This window comes from Zingiber officinale, chromosome 11B (genome assembly GCF_018446385.1).
Source record: "Zingiber officinale cultivar Zhangliang chromosome 11B, Zo_v1.1, whole genome shotgun sequence".
Classification (NCBI taxonomy): Eukaryota; Viridiplantae; Streptophyta; class Magnoliopsida; order Zingiberales; family Zingiberaceae; genus Zingiber; species Zingiber officinale.
Window position 1 is genome coordinate 32,661,568 of NC_056007.1, and position 23,203 is coordinate 32,684,770.

A 23,203-nucleotide genomic window follows, 5' to 3' on the forward strand; every position below is an offset into this window, starting at 1 on the left:
GAACCCCTTTGATTGACCAAGCATGTGCCTAAAGGTGGTTTAAGGACTATCTCAATTTATTTGACCCTCTAACCACTTTAGATCAACCCCAAAGTTCAAGACAACATATTAAACACCCTTTATGGTATTAAGATGAAGCTCCCTAGATAATAAATAATATCTAGAAGCTAATCTAATTCATTCAACAATCTATGCCCGAAGACAAACTCAAAACTACACCACTTAATTCACTACAAGACTCGCATGTCTTTGGGTGTTCATACAAAAGCTTGATAACCAGCCTCGAGTTCCAAGCCCGATTTCGGCTTCACACTTGATCCGCAATGTCCGACATCCCAACTCCTCAATTTGCACCTAAACTTGAAGTCTCTCAATCCAATCTATTTGACCTCAACTGCTACCTGATCCGAAATGCCTAATCTAATCACCTGGATCTACTAATTTTGATTGCCACGAGTCGTGTACACTTGAAGCGCCAACATCAATTGCACACCTAACTTAAATCATAGTACTAAATCATCAAAACAGCCTGATTAAATTGAACCACAAAAGAAATCATTTTTTTCCAACATACCCTGTCCTGTCAGGATACTGGTCTGGATCCTCATATATCAAAGTAAAACTTTTATGAATCAATATAAGTATCTAAACATGGCCAACTCAGCAAGCATTCCTAAACTAGCAAAACTATCAGAACTTGCTAAAGATTGAATTGAAAATGTTTATGAAGAATATATAAACGTGTTGTTTAGACATTCATATCTGTGCAATATTAGTTGGCGTCAAAAAGGATACTCAGAAAAACAACAAATCAGATATCAAGAACCATATGGTACTTTGTGAATCCTTGAACTAAAAACTTACTAAGAGGAAGCTTGGCATCAATAAGAACATGTAATTCCAGAGAACTAAATCTAGGGGAAATTTAATTGCCAATAGAGTTCAACATTATAAATTATCTCTAAACTTCATTATAGTCACAATATCCACAAAGTTTATCCTTTTATTTGCAATATATCCTTAGAAATGTTTCCAAAAAAGTGTATATTTGCTTATTCACAATATACAGTTCTTGCTTGTAAAGAGTTGACAGAAAATCAATTACCATGCTGACTTGCATCATGCTTATATGCCAACTACTATTATGGTCTACCAATAGACAAATGGCTAAATAGTCTTCTAGTAAATTACCAAAGTACCAATTTCCCTAGTACTCAGATTGGAGCATCAACATTAGAAGAGTACTTTTGAAGCACAAAAACAGGATCTCCAACTACAATAGTTTTACTTCCTCTGGGGGGTAAGAGTGATTCCTTGCAGACCAAATTCTGTCCAAAGAACATCTGCAATTTTCAGATCTCACAATGTTAAGTAGGTTTATCTTGTAAACAAATAAAGGAGAATTACATTAGTTTTTTATCATCATTGACAGCCTTTGGTTAGTATAGCACTGTTTATGGAAATTATGGTTATAAAAACTTTGGTGAATGTCTATTTTACTTGGAATCAAGGCAAACTACAGACAGATTTTACCTTCCCCTGTGTTTTCTTTAACTTCAAGGCATGGTCTGACCGAAACTTCATCAGAGTTGAAGTTGGTTCATTGCCAGTGACACCATTTTCTTGGTTAATAGTTGGTATCTGCATAAAACCACAAGGGATACTAATTTAGAGAAATATTTGAGTAATTTTCGCTGAAAAGTCGAGTTTGTGACAGTAAGGTGAAGTTAAACATTCACTGTGAATGCTCAAATTTGTGACCCAGGGGGTTGGGCACAGATTGAGAGTGGCTCATATGCTGGACAGTAGCAGATAGATCACCTGCAAACTGGGCAGCCGCAGAAGTTACTGTGCATTATACAAAGCGGGAAAGTGGTGCACATGCAGCAGCAGAAGCACTGGCTGGTGCAGTGCACTGGCAGGGAACGGTTCCTAGTAGAGGCAGGATTCTGAGAACTAAGGAGACAGAGGTTCTTTGCAATGCGACAAGTACAGGGGCACAAAAGAAGGGGCACTATGTAGATTGTTGATGCAGAAGGAGCATGGTCAACACTGATAGTGCAGAAAGGGAAATCCTGGAATAGGGAAGGTATTGCCAGTTAATTCCATGCACTGAATGGGATCCTTTTTCCATTTGAAAACATTATGAAGTAAAAAAACATGGATCATTTATTTTTTCTGGATTTGGAAAGAGAGAGGATTGGAGGAATCATGAGGTAAAGGATTATAAAAAACCATTATTAATTAATGCTTTGAGGCTCCCTGCAGTTAGATTGAAAACAAATGTTAAAAAACTGATAAAATATTAGGATCGGGAAACAAGAGGGTAATTAAGAAAGATGTATTCTGCAATATCTGTGTTAAACTCGGGAGACTGGGCTACAACATTTCAACTATCATAGAAATAAGTAGGGGCAAAGAATCAAACTCTTCTTATTGCTTTTTGTCTTCCATCTCACTTCAATAGCTGCTCTTTTCTAGACGAGCAGTATCAAGGAAGCGATGTTGAGTTTTGACAGTGATTTTTAGTTAGCAATAGAAGTTATTGCCCAAACCTTCTTCCTTCCCTTGCATTGAACAGTTAGTAAATAGAGGAACAGATGGATTTTTGACTAAAGTGACCTCTAGGGGTAAGTCTTCAAGACTTCTTCCGTGGTCATCAATCCAAAATTTTCCCTAAGCCCTTGAGTTTTTTTTTTTTTGTTTAAGGCAGCAGTTAGGAGTTAATTGGTGTTTTTGACAAAGAACTAAGTCACAGCAAAATATTGACATCCAATCTTGAGGTAAAATTTTCTCTCATTGTTGGGGCAACATCCATCTAATAGGGTTGATATCATGGTGGCTTAGGAAGTGACTCACTGCACTAAATTGTTTGCGCATCTTTTCCTAACTTGTGTAACCTAAATTTTGTGCTTGAATTCTAAAGGTGCCGTTGTGATGCTTTGTTGAGTTTTAAGGGTTTGTGATTGGTGTTTTCAATCCTTACTGATCCCGTCTGGAAGCTGAGTCGGATGAAGACGGACCTCGATGTACTGGAGGTTAACGAAAAGTCGTTGCGGCGTCCGATCTACCTGGCACCCTCCGGAAGGGTTCACACGGGCGGATGACGAAAGGTGATGACCGGAATGATGATGCTAGAGCTCTGCGCACACTCAGAGGAGCCCACGAGTCGTTAGAGACCAGAAACCAGGGAAAAAGTCCCCGGATCAGGCCCTCCGACGCCCAAGTCAGGTACTTTTTCCCCAGAAGCACAGAGAAAGGACGAAAAGTAAAGACGAGTAAGAAATGACGAGTGAGCGTACCTGCATAAGGGACAAAGCATCCCTTTTTATACTGCAACGGATGTTTCTGGAGTCTAGCGGGTGTCAGGGAATGTCGGCTGCCAGACTTTGTCCGGCGGTGAATGACACACGGCACCTCCTCATAGGCCGACGACAAAACCAAAAGGAGTAATGAGCCCCGACTGTTAGCATATTCCCTGACACACTGATTATTCTCTGACAGACAGTTACGATTCCCTTGCTTGCTTGTCTTGTAGTGCCTGACATCCTCCGCTTGTGATTGCTACGCTAACCTCGTTCTGATATCTTGCTAACCTCGATCTGACATCGCCTCCAGACTTGTGCTTTGAACCCTATCCTATGCATTTCCTATTGCAAACCCTAACTGGTCTTGTCTCTTATGGGCATTACGTGTCGCGCCCTGTATACCTTAGTGCGGTTCTGTTTATCCCTACTTCTAAGCTGTACGTCTGACTTCGTTTGTCCCGACCTGTATGCCTACCTCCAACTTTGATTATCACGGACCGTGAGGATATAAATCCTGACCTGTATCCTTGGCTAGCACATCCCGACCTGTACGTTTTATCGATGTATGTACCCTGAGTCATAAGGCTATAAATCCTGACCTGTGTGCATCGGTCTGCTTCCACTAATCTTGAGTTCCGACCGGTGCTCTTTGATCCCTTTATCCCATGCTATGAGGATTTAAGTCCAAACCTGTAATCCAGGTCTGTAAACCGATCTGCTTCTGTCCTTCATAATCCAGGGTTTGTACCTCCACGACCTACACGCCAGGTCTGTATTTCGACCTGCTTCTGTCTGCTGTTATCCATGACTTGTACGTCCCGACCTGCACGCTAGGTCTGTATTTCGACCTGCTTCTGTCTATTGTTGTATTTCGACCTGCTTCTGCCTGCTGTTATCCATGGCTTGTACGTCCCGACCTGCACGTCAGGTCTGTATTTCGACCTGCTTCTGTCTGCTATTATTCATGACTTGAACGTCCCGACCTGCACGCTAGGTCTGTATTTCGACCTGCTTCTGTCTGCTGTTATCCATGGCTTGTACGTCCCGACCTGCACGCCAGGTCTGTATTTCGACCTGCTTCTGTCTGCTGTTATCTCTAGTTCGTATGTCCCGACCTATACGCCAAGTCTGTATTCTGACTTGCTTCTGTCTACTGTTATCCCTGGTTCGTATGTCCCGACCTGTACGCTAAGTCTGTATTCTGACCTGCTTCTGTCTACTGTTATCTTTGGTTCGTATGTCTCAATCTGTACGCCAGGTCTGTTCTACGGCAGAGGCCTTCCCTTTCCTAGCCTTTACCTGGCCTGTGGGCTCAGTCCTTAGCTATACCTAGCCTGTGAGCCCCGTTCTCCGCTATACCTGGCCTGTGAACCCAGTTCTTCATTGCTATCGATGCTGGATCTTATCCAACTTGCAATCCTCTCCTTTGACTGCCCCGTCAGCTGAGACTTTGGTCATGGCCACGCAAGCTTGACTTCTGACTTCCACGGGGGCTAGACTTCTGACCTCCACGTAAGCTTGACTTATGACCGCTACGTAAGTTTGACTTCTGACCTCCACATAAGCTTGTCTCCTGACCCTCCTGTGGTCTTGACTCCTAACCTATCATCTTACTGACCCACAATCATGCACCATATCACAAACCTCCCCCTCAAGTCTAGTCGAAGGAGGCTCTAGTCCGACTGACTAGACCCAAGTCCCTTTGTTACCTGACCCAGCTCTCTCATCCTCTGCCGACCTATTTTCCGTCTATCTTCTTCAAAATTTCTCGCCGTCCTAGGAGATAAACGGGATTGTTCTGTGTGTATATTGATTCTTCAACTTCCGAGCCTATTCTTCTTCTATAAATGTTACACTGTTCTCCAAGCATCAACTCAAGTTCCGAGGAAATCCCTTCACCTTCTCCTTCCTTATAAAAGGTCTGAGTATACCCTTCTCCTCTTTGCCTCAAGCTATCCTCTTGTTAACAGAGCATCAAGCCTCCATGGAACCTGCAACAGAAGCCAGCGAACTTGCTTCTTTGCTTCAGCGAATTGCCCATCTGACGGAGTTATTGGCTCAAAAAGAGGAAGTCTTGCTGGAGATGGCTGCGAGCAGGGATCTTCAAGCGTCCCTTACTCATGAAATGGAAAACCTCTGGCTGGCCGCCAAATCCAGAACCCAGGCCGAAACTGCTCTCAAGCTGAAAGCTCAATCGAACTTCCAGAGCCAAGTTCACTATATTATCTATTTGAAGATGAAGCATGAGGACGAGGTGGCTCTCCTGAAAGAGGAAGGACGGATCAGAGATGAGACTATTGGGCAACTGAAGCGCGTCATCGTTCTTATTAAGGAAGATCTAACTAGAGCTCAAGCTCATCTGGCCAGGAAAGATCAAGTCTCTGGATCTGGTAGCAATGTAAACCCTTAAAAAATGTTCACCCTGTTAACGAAATAAAACCTGTTTTTTGGGCTCCACTCATGATGTAGCCCCACGCCCTCTTGCTCGAGTATTATTATGCTTCTATAAAACACCTGCGTTTCTCTAACATTTCTAACTAGCAAAAATAATAAGGATAACCTGCTTACCCCACCTTTCTCTTACCTCAGAACATATGATCCACCGGCTGGAGCAGCTGAGACACTTGAGAATGTGCCTGTGAAATTTCATATTTAGCAAAAACTCAGGAAATACGACTTACTGATCGGTTAGGCCCGAGAATTTGGCTTGTTGTATTTTGCTTCGCTTCGGCGAATATAAGGAGTGCTGACCGAGAAAAGAAGTCCTTGGGCGTGAGAGTCGTGCTCACTTATAACTCGCACTGGGGCGAAAGTCTTGGACAACCGACAGGGAAGGTCGTTATGCATGAGAGTCATGCTCGCTTATAACTCACCCTGGGGCGAGAGTCTGGGACAACCGACCGAGAAGGTCGTTGGGCGTGAGAGTCATGCTCACTTATAACTCGCACTGGGCCAGAGTCTGGGACAACGGACCGGGAAGGTCGTTGGGCGTGAGAGTCATGCTCACTTATAACTGACACTGGGGCGAGAGTTTGGGACAACAAACCGGGAAGATCATTGGACGTGAGAGTCATGCTCACTTATAACTCGCACTGGGGCGAGAGTCTGGGACAGCCGACCGAGAAGGTCGTTGGACGTGAGAGTCATGCTCACTTATAACTCGCCCTGAGACGAGAGTCTGGAACAACCGACCGGGAAGGTCGTTGGACGTGAGAGTCATACTCACTTATAACTCGCACTGGGGGGGGGGCGAGAGTCTGGGGCAACCGACCGGGACTTCTTAGGGAAGCCCGTTCGGGAACAGATGTTGCCGACCTGGAAGTGAGTTCCCGACCAGGGATTGCTTGAAGGGACCGCTTTGACCTCGTCTGCAGTCAAGAGATATACAGTATCAGACGTATTGTGAAGATAAAAAATATTAAAATCTTACTCAGCCCTCAGGAAAGTGACGCCGTGTAGCCTTGCAACATTCGAATTTATTTTCCACCAATTTTCTTCGCTGCTTCCAGAGAAGATCGCATGGCAGACGTTTCCGTACGCCCGCTTCATCTCATGATTTCCTTATCACATCTATCATTAATACGCTTCCTAGGGGGGTGACACATGTCCCACGCGTTTATTGCTTACGCCGTATGACGCCGCCGACTCCGCTCCTTTTTGTACACGACTTCCCATAAGAGTATGTCGTTTTATGATCGGACGACATTGGGCGCTTTACCCAAAAATATACTCGACTCATCTTTCGATATTCCCCAGGAAAACCCCCTTTATAAGCCCTAAAGGCAGTCCGCCATCGTCGTCTTGAGCGTTTCGACTACCTTCGCCGCCTCGTTGTTTTGCTGTCTCTGGTGTCTTAGCCCTTCCCCTTCTCGACTCCTCACGCCTGGTGTGCTTCCCCCTTTCGACTGACTTCTTCTTCAACCTTCCTCACTTTGATAATGGCGGATGGTAAGGCCTCCTTTTGGTATTCTTATTACATTTCTGACATAAACGACCATGACCTGTCCGTGATCCGGTCTAATCTGAGACTTAGCGAGGATTACGAGCTTCAAGTCCCCACACCCAGCGAACATCCCTCATCCCCTCCTGAAGGCTTCATAACTGTTTTCAAGGACCAGCTTCTAGGAGACCTTCGTTTTCTCATACATCCATTCATCTCCTCCCTGAGCCAATACTTTGGTATCTGCCCTTCTCAATTTGCTCCCAACTTCTTCAGAGTTGTATATGGCACCGTCATTCTGTGTCGCATATATCAAATCCCCTTGACCTCAGCTATTTCATCATTTTTTATTCCTTCAAACGATCTGAACCAGGGGTATTCATGGTGCAAGCTAGACATGGTTATAAATTCTTCTCTGGCATGCCCTCTTTCAACAAAGGTTAGAAATCTCATTTTTTTTCTTTATTAGACTACCCTGGGCCCTTAGTCGAGCCACCCCAATGGCGCTCTGACATTCCTACTAACCTCCCTGTGCACCAACATCAGTCTTCCTGCGACGCCGCTTCAGAAAAACTAAAGGCGTGAGCGTTCGCTTGTCTATAATAATACTATTGGAAGACTTTTTGCATTCTTTCGAGCTCAGCCCAGTTCCTGCAGAGATAGGGGCTCCATTAGGTAAGACCCTGTTTTTCTTCTTGTTATTCTTCGCTAACTGAGGTATCACTTTCTCACTTTGTAGAGGCTGCTATGCTCCGGGCCTATTCTTCAAATATAAAACAACAATCTCTCGCCGTTTTGAAAGCTCTGAGCCTGGAGCTTAAACAGGGCTTAGCAGCTTCCTCACAATCTGCCCCTACTGCGCCAACCCAGGTGGAAGCTCCCCCCACTCTTCCCCTGGATGCTGCCTCTATGGAAGACCTTGCAACCTTAGAACAGGCCGAGGAAGAACGAGCCGCTTCTCCCCCTCCCGCTAAACGACTATGCCTCCAGCGCAAAAGGAAGAGGGTTATTCCCGCGGTTCAGGCATCTCCTCCTCTTCCTTCTGGCCAGCGTTCATCCACAGCCTCTCAATCTTCCGAGGCCAAGGCTGTTACTCCCGACCGGGAGATTGCTCTGGGACCAGAGGTTCCCACCCTGTCGCCTAGAATATCAGTCCAGACACTCGGTCGGGCTATGACTCCCGAGCAAGCCTCTCTTCCTGCTCAGACCTTCTCTCCCGGACAGATCCCTTTTCTTGTAATGGACCAACCCGGGAGCTCTGCAACTTTATCCGCCTCGCTTCCTGTATCCGCTCCGGCCTCCACTTCTCGATCCCAGGGGAGAATTCCCAAAAAGTATGCCTTCACCACCTCTTGGCGCTTGCCCTCCTCCACCGAGCCTGATGCCGCCGAAGAAGTTGCGGAAGAGGCTCCTCCCGCTGTTGGCTTAGTTCAGCTACACGGCGAGTTAGCCGCGTCCTGGCGGTCGGGCAATCGAAGGTTTTGGAACAATCTGTCGATGGAGGGGCTGGATCACGCCTCTCGCCAGATAATTTCTGTGAGTTTTTCTTTTCTCAGGGCTCTTCCTCTGGAATTCCTTATAATCCTTCCCTCTGCGTCTTATGCAGGCCTGCTCCGCCGGCCTGAGTGCGATTCAATACGCAGCCAATTTGCAGAGGGAGCATAAGGTGCTGAAGGCTCGCCTTCAAGAATTGGAGCTACCGCTTACTCCCCGCAACCCACTCAACCCAACACCCGGGGACTTGGCGGGGTATCTTCGATTGATTGGAGTCTGCCGAGTCTGCCCGAAACATCTCTCATGCAGCTTTTGATAAAATAAAAACCTTGGAGGCGGCTCTGAAGACCAGCGAGTCCAAACTGGCCTCTGAGGGGGAGCGGCGTCGCTCGCTCGTGGTTGAATTGGATAAGAAGGACGCTCGGTTGACTACTCTATCCTCTGATCTAAAGAGTTTACAAGAAACTCAAGAGACTCTTCAGAAAAACTTAACAGATGTTCAGGGTCAACTAGCCTCCAGCGCCGACTGGGAACAAGTCATCCAAAGTCGTTGGGAGGCCAGCCAAACTACAATCAAATCACTGCAGACCGATCTTTTGAAGGCTCAGGAGAATGCTTCCCAGAGTCAAAAAGATTTGGCTTTGGCCCAAGCCAATGCTGAGAAGGCCCGGGCAGAGCTGGCAGATTATCAAGCAGGTGAAGCTAGTCGTCTGAGAGTGTACAGACTATCCTACGTCACATCTCCTTTCTTTTCGAGGAAGATAGGAGGTTTGATGAACCTTATGCTATGCTGCGGCGTGGCCGGCGGGGCTCGTCAAATGTTTGAGCAGGGTCTGCTTCACTCCGCCCCTTCGGAAAACTTCCTGGATACTGCTCGCTTGATGAACGAGCTTCCTGTCGGGTCGTATCCTACCTTCAAGGATGACGACGACCTCTTTCTCCTCCCCGCGCCTCCTACTGATGTTGAACCTTGATGTGGCAATGTAGCTAAAAGATTGTCGACGATTTTGCATTTCCAAACTTATTGTTGTATAAGACCCTTTTTATGATATGTTATGATATGACTACTTATTTTTGATTTCCCCTTAGCTCGTTAGTTGCTTATCAATTACCTTGTACATTTCCCGACCGGTATGGACCACGGCGATATGGATGTGTACCTCGACCTTCTGGTTCAAGTTTTAACTGGCCCCGGTCGAGGTTCCCTAACTGGCCCCGGTCGAGGTTCCCTACTTTACCCCGACCTGTTTCACTCTCCTTTTCCTGTTGACCGCCCTAGCTTAGCCTGGCTTAGCCAATCATCCTAGTCTGCTTTTTCCATCTTAATCCAATATAAGATAATACCAGAGCGGGAAATCAAGGGTTAAGACCAGAACGGGAAATCAAGGGTTAAGAGTTCATAGGACACTTATAACTGTTGCGTCTTTTCCCAAAGTCTATCTCCTCGTACTTCGCACCAACACTTTTCCAGATATACCCTTGGGCGTTACTTTCTAAGATGATCCAGCGGCCTTTTTTGCTCCCGCCAATTGTTGTGGACCGGTGGATGATAACTGACCAAATTACCCTTACGCCCAGCAGCTATAAATAATCTCCCCTCGCTTTTGCCTCCAGACTTTTCACATCTTCTTCTTCCCGCCTGAATCCATTACTACTGAATCTCTGTTTTTGCGTCGGTAGCTTCCAGCTTGATTTCTTCTCCGTCTACCTCTATTCACATGGCATCTTCCTCTCATCTGTCTTCTCTGGTGGCGATGTATTTTCCTGGCTCATCCACCTTCGATGAATTAGACCTAGACGATCTGCGCTATAACTATGGAATTGCTGACAACACTCACGCAATTATCCCAACTGGAGTGCACCTGTTTTCTACTCCTCCCACCGGCTATTGCACCTTCTTCAAAGAACAATTCATTGCCGAACTTCGTCTCCCTCTTCACCCCTTTTTCGCTGAGGTGTGTCACTACTTCAAAATTCTCATGGGCCAGTTGACGCCCAATTCTATAAAACTCCTTTGCGGATTTGTAATACTCTGCGAAGTATGCGAGCTATCGTGGTCCGCCCCCCTATTCCATTGCTTCTTCACCCTTCGTCGGCACGAAGAAGGCTCATTCCGCTTCCAGCCGCGCCTTCGGACTGCTTTTTTTCACCCCTACAGCCTTCTGGAATGAACTGGAGGAGCAAGTTCTTCTTCATTCGATTTCCCCATGAGGTAGAATGGCCCTGTAATGGCAACCGCTACTTCCCCCGACCCCGCCACTGGGGGAGTTTCATCTTGACACCTCTTATATAGAGGCTTCATCTCGCTTAGCAGGATGGCAGCTGAACTTAACGCGCTTATTATCTGAGGAACTGTTGTCCTATTTCCATCTGAGCTACCTTACTTCTGAAACACCTCACTCCCTGGGTAAGCTTCTCTTTTGATGCTTTTATGACTTCATGCATTTTGTTTTACCTACTGTACCTAACTCCCTATTCTGTCTTGTACAGCTGATGTTTTAACCCGTGCCTCAGAAGTTCAACCTCTTCCTATAAGTGATATGGAGATAATGCGGCGCGGTCGAGTTATTCTAGAGAGGAGATCGCTCCCCTACTCGATTTCAGCCCAGGTCGGTATGGCTACCTCTGCGAACCCCCGACCCCGTCTTCCTCGCAAAGCCTCGTCTACTGCCCGATCTATCTCCTCTGCTCGTCCCAGAACTTCGTCTATATCCCGGCCGGCCGCTCCTGTTCATCCCCGAGCCTCGCCTACAGCCCGGCCATCTGCCACGACGCCTCTTCAATCAACTAATCCTTCTCGACCGACTTCTAGCCCTGGTGGCGGCCGTGGTCGAAGATCAGCCAACGTAACTTACACCAGCCCTGCCTTCAGAGAAGTCTCTCATGCGGCTCGTCAGGCACGTTCTGTAAATGACCGCTCGAGTCGTGATACCCCTTCTGCTTCTCGGCGCAGGGTTCGATTGCCTTCTGAGGATTCCGACTCGGATGACCGGCCTTTAGCTCACAGACTTCGTCGTAGAGCCCTCGATCTTAGCCAAGACTCGGGCCCTTCCGCTGTCCCTCCTTCACCTCCTGTTGCAACCACTACCCCTATCCCAAGCCGGGCAGATGCTCCTCCGGATCCACCCGAGGTTCCGGCCGAGCCTCCGCTAGCTCAACCTTCCACCTCGCAACAACATCCGAGCACTAAAGCTGGCCCCTCACATCGCCCTTCACCAGCTACCTCACCTCTAGAGCCTTCTCATGTGCCCCCTTCAGCTCCTTCTGGCTCAACTGCTGGGCCTTCACAGCCACCACCACCTGTTCATCACCATTACCATACCACTGCCCCTTCTGAGGCTGGGTTAAGGTCACGGCAGGATGTTCCCACCAGCTCCTTCACAATGAAAGGTCGTTTGACCACTTTATGGGAAGAAAGTATGCAGCAGATGGAACTCTTGCCGCCACCTGCCCAAATTGATAGATTCTCAGAGTTGTATATCAAGGTAAGCTTTGATGATCCCAGCAACTATTATCCTCCCCGCTCTTATCAGATATTTCCTTTATGTCCCAAGCTTGTGCAGAGTCCCTGATAATAAACCAATCCTTCCATACCGCTCATTACCAGAGCAACGTGCTGCGAGACATGGTAGCAGAATTGGAGCTGCAGTTAAATGACCCTGCGCAGGCTAGTTATGCCTTGAGAGCCGAAATAAAGGACCTGACCAAAAGGAATACCCATCTGGAAGTATCCTTGGCGCAGGCCAACCACAAGCTCAAAGACATTCAAGAAGAAAAGAGTCAGATTGACATTGTACACCAGCAGCGCTCGGAGCAACAAGCTTTGGTACATCAGCGAGCCGTTGACCAATTAACCCAGAAACTGCATTCCGCAGAAACCCTTGCACAAGAGCAGGACAAGAGATTAAAATCCCAGGCGGCCCAATTAGCGTCTCAAGCGACAGAACTTCTAGCCGTCCGGACTGAACTAGCTCAGGTCCGGGCTACTGTAGAGGGAGTATCTATAGCCCTGACTGTCTATAAGGCAGGAGAGAATGACCGCTGCAAACAGAGTCGCGACTTGTACCCACGCTCTCCATAATTTTGTACACAAGCAGGGCAACGTTTCTCCACAGCTGTTATTTATGGTGCGGCTGGGGCTCTGCGACAACTCTACGAACATGGCTACTTAAAATCAGCTCCTCCTGCTGAGTTTTTAGATCATGACCGGATCCTTAAAGAGATTCCGGATGATATCTTTGCTCCTTTCAAATGATCATCACTGACTGCCTGTACATAATGTGACTTAATGATTTCCTGTGAAATACTTTATTACTTTTCTTCTTACACATCCACTTGCACTTTGAGGTTTAACTTGCTGAAATTTCTTAGTCTGTTGAAAGAAATATTAGGAGATACAATTCTCGCTCTAACATATCCTATTACTGCACCATTGGGTCTACTTTTAACCCTGGTCTGTCACCCCGGTCTATCAAACATTTGACAGCCCGGCCTCTTCTTCTTTATGCGATTCTTTAAACTCTGTAAGGTCGCAGGTAGTTTGCACTCCAAGGTCAATCTAACTTCTTGCCATGGTTATCTTGTAAATAATAAGCTCCGGACGATAATTTTTTGATGACTTTGTAAGGCCCATCTCACTGTGGTGCTAACTTAGCCACGTCTCCCACAGACTTAACCTGCTTCCAGACCAGATCTCCTTCTCCAAAGAATCGAGGAATTACTCTTTTGTTATAATTTTGCCTCATTCTTTGTCTATAGGCCTCCAGTCTAGCTGCTGTCTTCTCTCGGATTTCACTGATGAGATCTAGCTCAGCCAGTCGCCGCTCTGCATTTCCTTCATCGTATAACGTCCTCCTGACTGACGGCACTCCAATCTCTATAGGTACTACCGCTTCGTTTCCATAAATGAGATGGAATGGTGTCAGCCCTGTGCTTTCTCGAGGTGTTGTACGATAGGTCCATAAGATGCTCGACAGCTCTTCTACCCAGTTACCTCCCACATGATCCAGCTTAACCTTCAGACCTCGTACTATTTCTCGATTGACCACCTCGGTCTGGCCGTTGCTTTGTGGGTATGCCACCGAAGTGAAGTCTTGCGTTATATCAAACCCCTTACACCAGGCCTGGATATTTTGCCCTTGAAATTGCCTCCCATTGTCTGATACCAATTTATGCGGAATGCCGAACCTGCAGAGAATATTCTTTCATAGAAACTGGATGACAGCATCTTCTGTGATCCTGGCCAAGGCCTCCGCTTCCACCCACTTAGAGAAATAATCTACCGCTACCAACAAGAAGCGTTTCTAACCTGGGGCTATTGGAAATGGTCCCACAATATCCATGCCCCATTGATCAAAGGGACACGAGACTATAGACGTTCTTAGCAGAGCCGATGGTCGGTATGTCAAATTCTGATGTTTTTGGCAGGACAGACAGGTATTTATCAGCTTGTGAGCATCCCTCTGTAAAGTAGGCCAGAAATACCCGACCAGAAGTACCTTGCGAGATAATGTCCGACCGCCTACATGACTGCCACAGCATCCCAGATGTATTTCTCGTAAGTCTTGGTCCGCCTCCTCCATACCTAGGCATTTGAGTAAGGGCATAGAGAAAGACCTCTTGTATCGTTGATCCCCGATCATGACATAGGCATGGGCTTGTTTCCTAACCAGCCATGATTCCTCTGGGTCATTCGGTAAGATACCCTGCCTAAGATAACTAATCATAGGTGTCCGCCAATCAATAGTTGTTTCCCTATTGTTTTGCAAATCTATCTGAGTTATAAGGAAAGTTTGTGTCGTTGACCGGTCCAACACCCAAGTAGTTAAGGAACTGACCATCTTTGCTAGCTCATCCACTTTCTCATTCTCTGCCCTGGGGATCTTAGTTACTGTAACTTCTGCAAATTCTTCCTTCATCTTCTCATATGCTTCCCGATATACTTGTAACTTATCACAATTTACCATAAAGTTGTCGGTCACTTGCTGAGTTACAACTGGGAATCCGAGTAGATGATTACCCGGGCTGCCCCTACGTGCCGGGCTGCCTGCAATCCTGCCAACAAAGCCTCATATTTTGCCTCATTGTTAGTGGCTCAGAAATTCAACCTGACAGCCAACTGAAGTATATCCGCTTGAGGAGATATCAACAAGACTCCGACCCCGCTTCCTTGGTGAGTTGCCGATCCATCCACATAGACTTTCCAGGTTTCTTCAGAGTTGGTCTGATGAATTTCTGTTAAAAAATCTACCAAGGCCTGCGCCTTGATGGCTGTGCGCGGCTGGTATTGTATGTCATATTCTCCTAGCTCCGTCGCCCATTTGATAAGCTGACCTGTGACTTCTATATTAGTCAGGGCTCTTCCCATGGTGCTATTGGTCAGAACTGTGGGTGTGCCAAGAAGTAGGGTCTTAACCGTCGAGCCATAAAAACCAATCCATAAACCAACTTCTCAAGGGTCGTGTATCGAGACTCGGCCCCTTTTAATAGATGACTGAAGAAATACACTGACCGTTGTACATTATCATGTTCTTTAACAAGCACAACTCCTACGGCCTCAGGGGTGGCAGATAAATAGACCCATAATGGTTCTCTGACAACCGGCTTGAATAAAGATGGCAGAGCCTCCAAATACTTTTTCAGCTCCTCAAAAGTTCGAGTACATTCTTCATCCCATTGGAACTTGGAAGCCTTCTTGAGCACTTTGAAGAAAGGAGCAGCCCGGTCTGCAGATCTGGAAATGAACCTTGACAGGGCTGTTATTCTGCCGATCAGCTTCTGCGTTTCCTTCAAATTCTGGGGAACTTGCATATCACGTAGTGCCCGAACCTTTTCTGGATTAGCTTCTATTCCCCGCTCGGTCACTAGGTAGCCCAAGAACTTCCCTCCTTTAGCCCCAAACAAGCATTTCAATGGGTTCAACTTCAGCCCATATTGCCAGAGAGTCTTGCAGATTTCTTCTACATCCTTGATCAGATTCACGAGTAAAGGAGACTTAATGAGTATATCATCCACATAAACCTCCACGTTGCGCCCGATCTGCTCTCGGAAGATCTTATCTATCATCGTTTGGTAAGTGGCTCCTACATTCTTGAGACCGAAGGGCACGACAGTATAACAGAAGGTGCCATCAACCGTAATGAAGCTAACCTTTTCTTAGTCCTCCACCGCTTAGGGGATTTGATGATACCCCTAGTAGGCATCCAGCATGCAGATCCTCTCGCAACCGGCAGTTGAGTCCACCATCTGATCTATCCGGGGCAGAGGATAGCAATCCTTGGGACTAGCTCGATTGAGATCTCGGAAGTCTATGCATACTCTCCACTTATTGTTGAGCTTCTTTACTAAGACCACATTAGAGAGTCAGGATAGGAACTGCACTTCTCGAACATGGCCTACCTTCCTGAGCTGATCCACCTCGACTCTGATTATTTTGTTCTGATCAGCCGAGAAGTTCCTTTTCTTTTGCTTAATCGGTCTGGAGTCCGGTAGTAGATGTAACTTGTGCTCTGCTACTTCAGGCTTGACCCCGGGTAACTCCTCTGTAGACTAGGCGAAGACATCCCGGCTACGGATCAAGCATTGGACTAATTCTTCCTTGAGAGGAGAAGGCAAGTCGCTTGCCATGCGAGTTAGACTTTCAGGGCGTTCAGCGTATAGTTGTACCTCCTCCCAGGGGATGGGTTCTTCAGCCATAGGCAAAGGCTCTTCTTGGACAGCATTGACGCCACCATCTTGCATCCTTTTATTCTTCCTAGCCTCCACCCGGACCATATCAATATAGCATCGGCGAGAGACCTTCTACTCTCCCTTAACTTCCTGACCTGCTCGCCAACGGGAAATTTGATTTTTTGATGGAAGGTAGAAACAGCAGCCCAAAATTCATGCAGGGCGGGCCTTCCCAGGATGACATTATAAGAGGAGGGGGAATCAACCACTATAAAAGTGTTACTCCTAGTGCGCACCAATGGTTCGGTGCCCAGAGATATGACCAACTTAATCTGACCCATTGGTTTAACTTCATTGCCGGTAAATCCATATAGAGAGGTGGCCACGGGCTGGAGTTCAGTGGCATCGATCTGCATCTCCTCAAATGCAGTTCTGAACAGTATATTAACCGAGCTCCCGGTGTCAACAAAAACCCGAGCCACTCGGCTGTTGGCAATAATGGCCTTGATGATAAGGGCATCATCATGAGGCAGCTCCAGACTTTCCAGGTCTGCCGGCCCGAAACTGATTACAGGGCCAGAAGTCTGCTCCTGACTGCATCCAACAGTGTGGACCTCCAAGCGACGCACATGGGACTTGCGTGCTCTCCCCGAATCTCCATCGGTTGGCCCTCCAGAGATCATGCCTTCTGGCTCTCCCCCCCCCCCCCCGGCCTGCTTGATGAGTACTGGGCCCGGCTAGGTCGGGGCGGGGTTGCCCGGCCTGTTCAGCTGCGGCTCGCTGCTCTTCCATCAACTTGAGTACTTGAGGGGCTAGCTCGGACGACGGTAAGCCTAACTCGGCAGCCCGCTTAGAGTCCCGAGCGAACTGGAGACAATGATTAATGTCATGAGTACGAGATCGATGAAAGGTGCAATACCAAGTGTTCCACAGTCCAAATCGGGGAGCGTGCACAACTGCGACTCAGGGGGCCGGTCTAACCTCCGGACCGGGCTAGAAGGTAGGTCTGGCTTCTCTAGCACGTGAAAGAGGTTGTGGGGGTTGTTGAGGTATCCTCCTTTCCGACTTGTTGACAGATGGAGGTGGTCTCTCGGCTTTCCTCCGGGCCGCCTATGCTTCTTCTACTTTGATATAGCAAGCAGCTTTTTCCACCATCTCATCAAAATTCCGAGCGGGATTTTTTATGAGATCTCTAAAGAATTCTCCCTCTCCTAATCCGTGGAAGAAAGCGCTCATCAAAATCTCTGAAGTGGCGGTGGGGACATCCTGGGCCACTTGGTTGAAGCGGTTGATGTAACTTCTTAAAGGCTCGGTCGGCCCTTGCTTAAGAGCGAAAAGGCAATGATCCGTCTTCTGATATTTTTTGCTACTAGCGAAACGACGAATGAAGACCATTTTGAAATCCAAGAAACAGGTGATAGGTCCTTGTGGTAGTCCATCAAACCACTTTAATGCCAAGTCAGATAGAGTATTTAAGAAAACTCGACACTTGACAACATCACTATATTGATGCAACAGGGCTGCATTCTTAAACTTACGTAGATGATCCTCCGGGTCTTTGCTCCCGTCATATTCCCCGATCGACAAAGCCCTGTAGCCCTTAGGTAATTTTTCGTTTAAACTCCTGGCCGAGAAGGGTACTCTCTCGTCCGGATCTTCTGGGAACACTTCCGGTATGACGAGAGCCTTCCCTTTCCTCGAGTCTCTGGGCAAGGAACTCTCAGTCATAGAGACTTGAGGCTGTTCTTTCTTAAGGCTGGGGCCATGGGGTCCTAGCTGATAATACCCCAAGTCAGGCTCACGATAAGGAACCTGGGGAAACCCCTCGGGCTGTTTTCTCTTAAAGCCCCGATCTGAAACAGGGATGGGCTCCTTGGAAGTTTCAGCAGGAGCTTGGCGCGGTCGCGAGACAGTTACTTGTTTCTCGGAGGTCGCTCGCCTCTTGGCCTCCTTGAAGAGCTCGTATTCTCCTGCGATCATGGTGACATTGATGCGGTCAAACTCCTCCATCTTCACGTTCCGGAACAGGTGGTTGTATTCCCATAGACGGCGCCAAATTTGATCCCGTCTGGAAGCTGAGTCGGATGAAGGCGGGCCTCGATGTACTGGAGGTTGACGAAAAGTCGTTGTGGCGTCCGATCTACCTGGCACCCTCCGGAAGGGTTCACACGGACGGATGACGAAGGGTGATGACCGGAATGATGATGCTAGAGCTCTGCACACACTCAAACGAGCCCACGAGTCGTTAGAGACCAGAAACCAGGGAAAAAGTCCCCGGGTCAGGCCCTCCGACGCTCAAGTCAGGTACTTTTTCCCCAGAAGCACAGAGAAAGGACGAAAAGTAAAGACGAGTAAGAAATGACGAGTGAGCCTACCTGCATAAGGGACAAAGCATCCCTTTTTATACTGCAACGGATGTTTCTGGAGTTTGGCGGGTGTCAGGGACTGTCGGCTGTCAGACTTTGTCCGGCGGTGAATGACACGCGACACCTCCTCATAGGCCGACGACAGAACCAAAAGGAGTAATGAGCCCCGACTGTTAGCATATTCCCTGACACACTGATTATTCTCTGACAGACAGTTACGATTCCCTTGCTTGTCTTGTAGTGCCTGACATCCTCCACTTGTGATTACTACGCTAACCTCGTTCTGATATCTTGCTAACCCCGATCTGACATCGCCTCTAGACTTGTGCTTTGAACCCTATCCTATGCATTTCCTATTGCAAACCCTAACTGGTCTTGTCTCTTATGGGCATTACGTGTCGCGCCCTGTATACCTTAGTGCGGTTCTGTTTATCCCTACTTCCAAGCTGTACGTCTGATTTCGTTTGTCCCAACCTGTATGCCTACCTCCAACTTTGCTTATCTTGAACCATGAGGATATAAATCCTGACCTGTATCCTTGGCTAGCACATCCCGACCTGTACGTTTTATCGATCTATGTACCCTGAGTCATAAGGCTATAAATGTTGACCTGTGTGCATCGATCTGCTTCCACTAATCTTGAGTTCCAACCGGTGCTCTTTGATCCCTTTATCCCATGCTGTGAGGATACAAGTCCAAACCTGTAAGCAAGGTCTGTAAACCGACCTGCTTCTGTCCTTCATAATCCAGGATTTGTACCTCCCAACCTACACGCCAGGTCTGTATTTCGACCTGCTTCTGTCTGCTGTCATCCATGGCTTGTACGTCCCGACCTGCACGCCAGGTCTGTATTTCGACCTGCTTCTGTCTATTGTTGTATTTCGACCTGCTTCTGCCTGCTGTTATCCATGGCTTGTACGTCCCGATCTGCACATCAGGTCTGTATTTCGACTTGCTTCTGCCTGTTGTTATCCATGGCTTGTACGTCCTGACCTGCACGCCAGGTCTGTATTTCGACCTGTTTCTGTCTGCTGTTATCCATGGCTTGTATGTCCCGACATGCACGCCAGGTCTGTATTTCGACCTGCTTCTGTCTGCTGTTGTCTCTAGTTCGTATGTCCCGACCTGTACGCCAGGTCTTTATTCTAACCTGCTTCTGTCTACTGTTATCTCTGGTTCGTATGTCCCGACCTGTACGCCAGGTCTGTATTCTGACCTGCTTCTGTCTACTGTTATCCCTGGTTCGTATGTCTCGACCTGTACGCCAGGTCTGTTCTGCGCCAGAGGCCTTCCCTTTCCTAGCCTTTACCTGGCCTGTGGGCTCAGTCCTTAGCTATACCTGGCCTGTGAGCCCCGTTCTCCGTTATACCTGGCATGTGAACCCAGTTTTTCATTGCTATCGATGCTGGATCTTGTCCAACTTGCAATCTTATCCTTTGACTGTCCCGTCAGTTGAGACTTTGATCATGACCACGCAAGTTTGACTTCTGATCTCCACGAGGGCTAGACTTCTGACCTCCATATAAACTTGACTTCTGACCGTCACGTAAGTTTGACTTCTGACCTCCACATAAGCTTGACTCCTGACCCTCCTATGGTCTTGACTCCTAATCACATCATCTTACTGACCCCACAATCATGCACCGTATCACTTACTATGGCTGTAATAGTGGATAATAGGGTTTCAAGGTAGTTGCTCAAATCTAATTGAACCCTACAGTGAGGAATAGGACTCTTAAGGTCTAACCTTGTAACAGTAGCATAGGGCTCCATTTATGGTTTATGAGTAGGGCTCTTGAATTTCCTCAAGGGCTACTGCCACTAGGAGTTATGATTGCTTGCATCCTAGTACCCCAAATTCATAGGATTTAGATATCTTATGAGGCTCTGAAAAGGGAGTAAAAATGTGACATCGTACTTGTATGATTGTGCAATGTTTGGGTGAAGAAAAAGGGAAGTTTCGTTTCTTAATCAAGACCTTAGGTGCTATGTCAAAATGACAAAATGCTATTGCAGGGTCTTAGTGTTCCTCTACTTTCAAGGGTCCTGATGGTGGTAAATAAGACCTCCTACCTCAATAATATAACCATCGTTGGAAAAAAGTTTTTTTTGCGTCTACTTTTAGAAGAGAGTGGCCGCATTTGTGAGATATGACAATTAAAAATAAATAAGGGTTAATTAAGGTATAATCTTATGGAAACTTTTAGAAATTTTTCGGCATTAAAAATCAAACCCGAATGATATTAAAAAGGAAGGATGCAAATTAACTAAGTGATGTGAATCCAAAAAGAAAGATATCTCAAGAAATCACAACGAATGGAAGAAGAAAGGAAGAAAGAACTAAATCGATAAGATTGATGAAAAGAACTTCGACCTAATGCTTAGGAAAACATGAACATGGTATAGAAGATGGAAGACGTCACAACCTTGGGATGGAGATTGATAAGTCTTCGAACTCCTTGATAAGTCCTAATTCAATGAAGAACTAACAAGTGAGAGCCTCACCATGCTTTGGATTCAAAATATGTCAAAGATACATGTGTGGTCGTCACCCCCTTTATTTATAGCTATAAGGTGACTAAAAAACCCTAAAATATCAAAAGAAAGCTCATTTAATAAAGGTCTATGTAGAAGTTCATTTAAGGCTTGAATTAAGTTGACTATGTCAAATGACTTGCTCTTGGCCAAACCTTCTTCAATAGTAGCTTTGGATTCAAAATATGTCAAAGATACATGTGTGGTCGTCACCCCTTTTATTTATAGCTATAAGGTGACCAAAAAACCCTAGAAGGTCAAAAGAAAGCTCATTTAATAAAGGTCTATGTAGACTACTTAGCCATTTTAAGCTTATGATTTTATTACAACACAAATAAAAATAGAAATTGAGTCTAAATTGAGCCTACAAATCCCTACTACATATACATGAGACTTAAGTGCTAATTAAGTTCATCTAAGGCTTGAATTAAGTTGACAATGCCGAATGACTTGCTCTTGGTCAAACCTTCTTCAATAGTAGCTTCGACCTTCACATCTTCAATTAGTACATTAAGTGATTCCTTCATCTTTCTAGTCTTAGCACTTGTAATTGGACCTCCATTGATGCATAATGGATCATCTTTAACATCTAGAGTGGGTTGACAATGATCTATATCGTTAGCTTGTTGCTCTCTTTCTTTGACTCCATCATTCCCCCTTTCCCCAAAAGGATTCGTCCTCGAATCTTGATCACCTACATCAAAAGGAGAAAGATCAGAAACATTAAATGTAGCACTCACATTATACTCACATGGTAAGTCAAGCTTGTATGCATTATCATTGATTCTAGCAATGACTTAAAATGGACCATCTCCTCGTGGATGCAACTTAGTACGACGTTTAGTAGGGAATATTTCCTTCCTCATATGAACCCAAACCCAATCTCCGAGTTCAAAGATCACTTTCTTCGTCCCCTGTTGGCTTGCGTAACATATTATTCAATCCTCTTTTCAATTTACAATCGAACTTTTTCATACAGTTGCCTCACAAACTCAGCTTTTCTGGTACAATCTAAACTGGCACGCTTCGAGACAAACAAAGGTGACAAATCTAAAGGAGTCAAAGGGTTGAATCCATGTACCACTTCAAAAGGTGAAAAATTAATAGTAGAATGCACAGATCTATTATAAGCAAATTCAACACTTCCCAACGTTTTAAAGTCTTTTGAATGATAGCTCTCAATGACGTAGATAAAGTTCGATTTGCTACCTCAGTTTGTCCATCTGTTTATGGATGACAAGTTGTAGAAAACAAAAGTTTTAATCCCAATTTTCCCCATAGTGTCTTCCAAAAGTAGCTTAGGAACTTTGCATCACGATCTGAAACTATGTTCCTCGGTACTCCATGAAGTCGCACAATCGCCCTAAAAATTAGATCCGAAATATGGTTAGCATCATCTGTTTTCCAACAAGGAATAAAATGAGTCATTTTAGAAAATCTATCCACAACGATAAAAATAAAATTCATACTTCGTTTAGACCTTGATAGTCCTACAGCAAAGTCCATGGAAATATCAACCCAAGGTTCACTAGGAATTGGTAAAGGTGTATACAATCCATGAGGTAAAGATCTAGATTTGCTTGCCTACTTGTAATACACTTCTCATAAAACTTGACTATATCTCGTTTCATGTGTGACCAAAAGAAATACTCTACCGACACTTCTAGAGTTTTTGTCTCATTAGTCCCCCACCATGAGCTTCTTGGATTAATAATTCCCTTAATGAACAATTAGGGACACACAACCTATTCACTTTAAAAAGAAATCCCACATGACTATAAAACTTTCTAAATATAGCATGTTCACAGACATCAAATATATTTCCAAAGTCAGGATCATTAGAATATAGATTTTTAATATATTCAATGTTTGTTGCTACTGGAAATATCGTA

At 46.0% G+C, this 23,203-nt stretch overlaps 1 protein-coding gene across 1 annotated transcript in view; it reads right to left on the minus strand.

Moving 5' to 3' along the window:
* Positions 1-985: 985 nt before the first annotated feature.
* The window catches only part of LOC122033676 (mitochondrial amidoxime reducing component 2-like), a 75,544-nt gene continuing 53,326 nt past the window's right edge, over positions 986-23,203 (minus strand). Inside the window, exons 7-8 of the mRNA XM_042592791.1 lie at positions 1,534-1,641; positions 986-1,343 (exon numbers count right to left, since the gene is read on the minus strand). Coding sequence (XP_042448725.1) covers positions 1,215-1,343; positions 1,534-1,641 — 237 coding nt within the window. The 3' untranslated portion in view covers positions 986-1,214. The remainder of the gene's footprint in view (positions 1,344-1,533; positions 1,642-23,203) is intronic.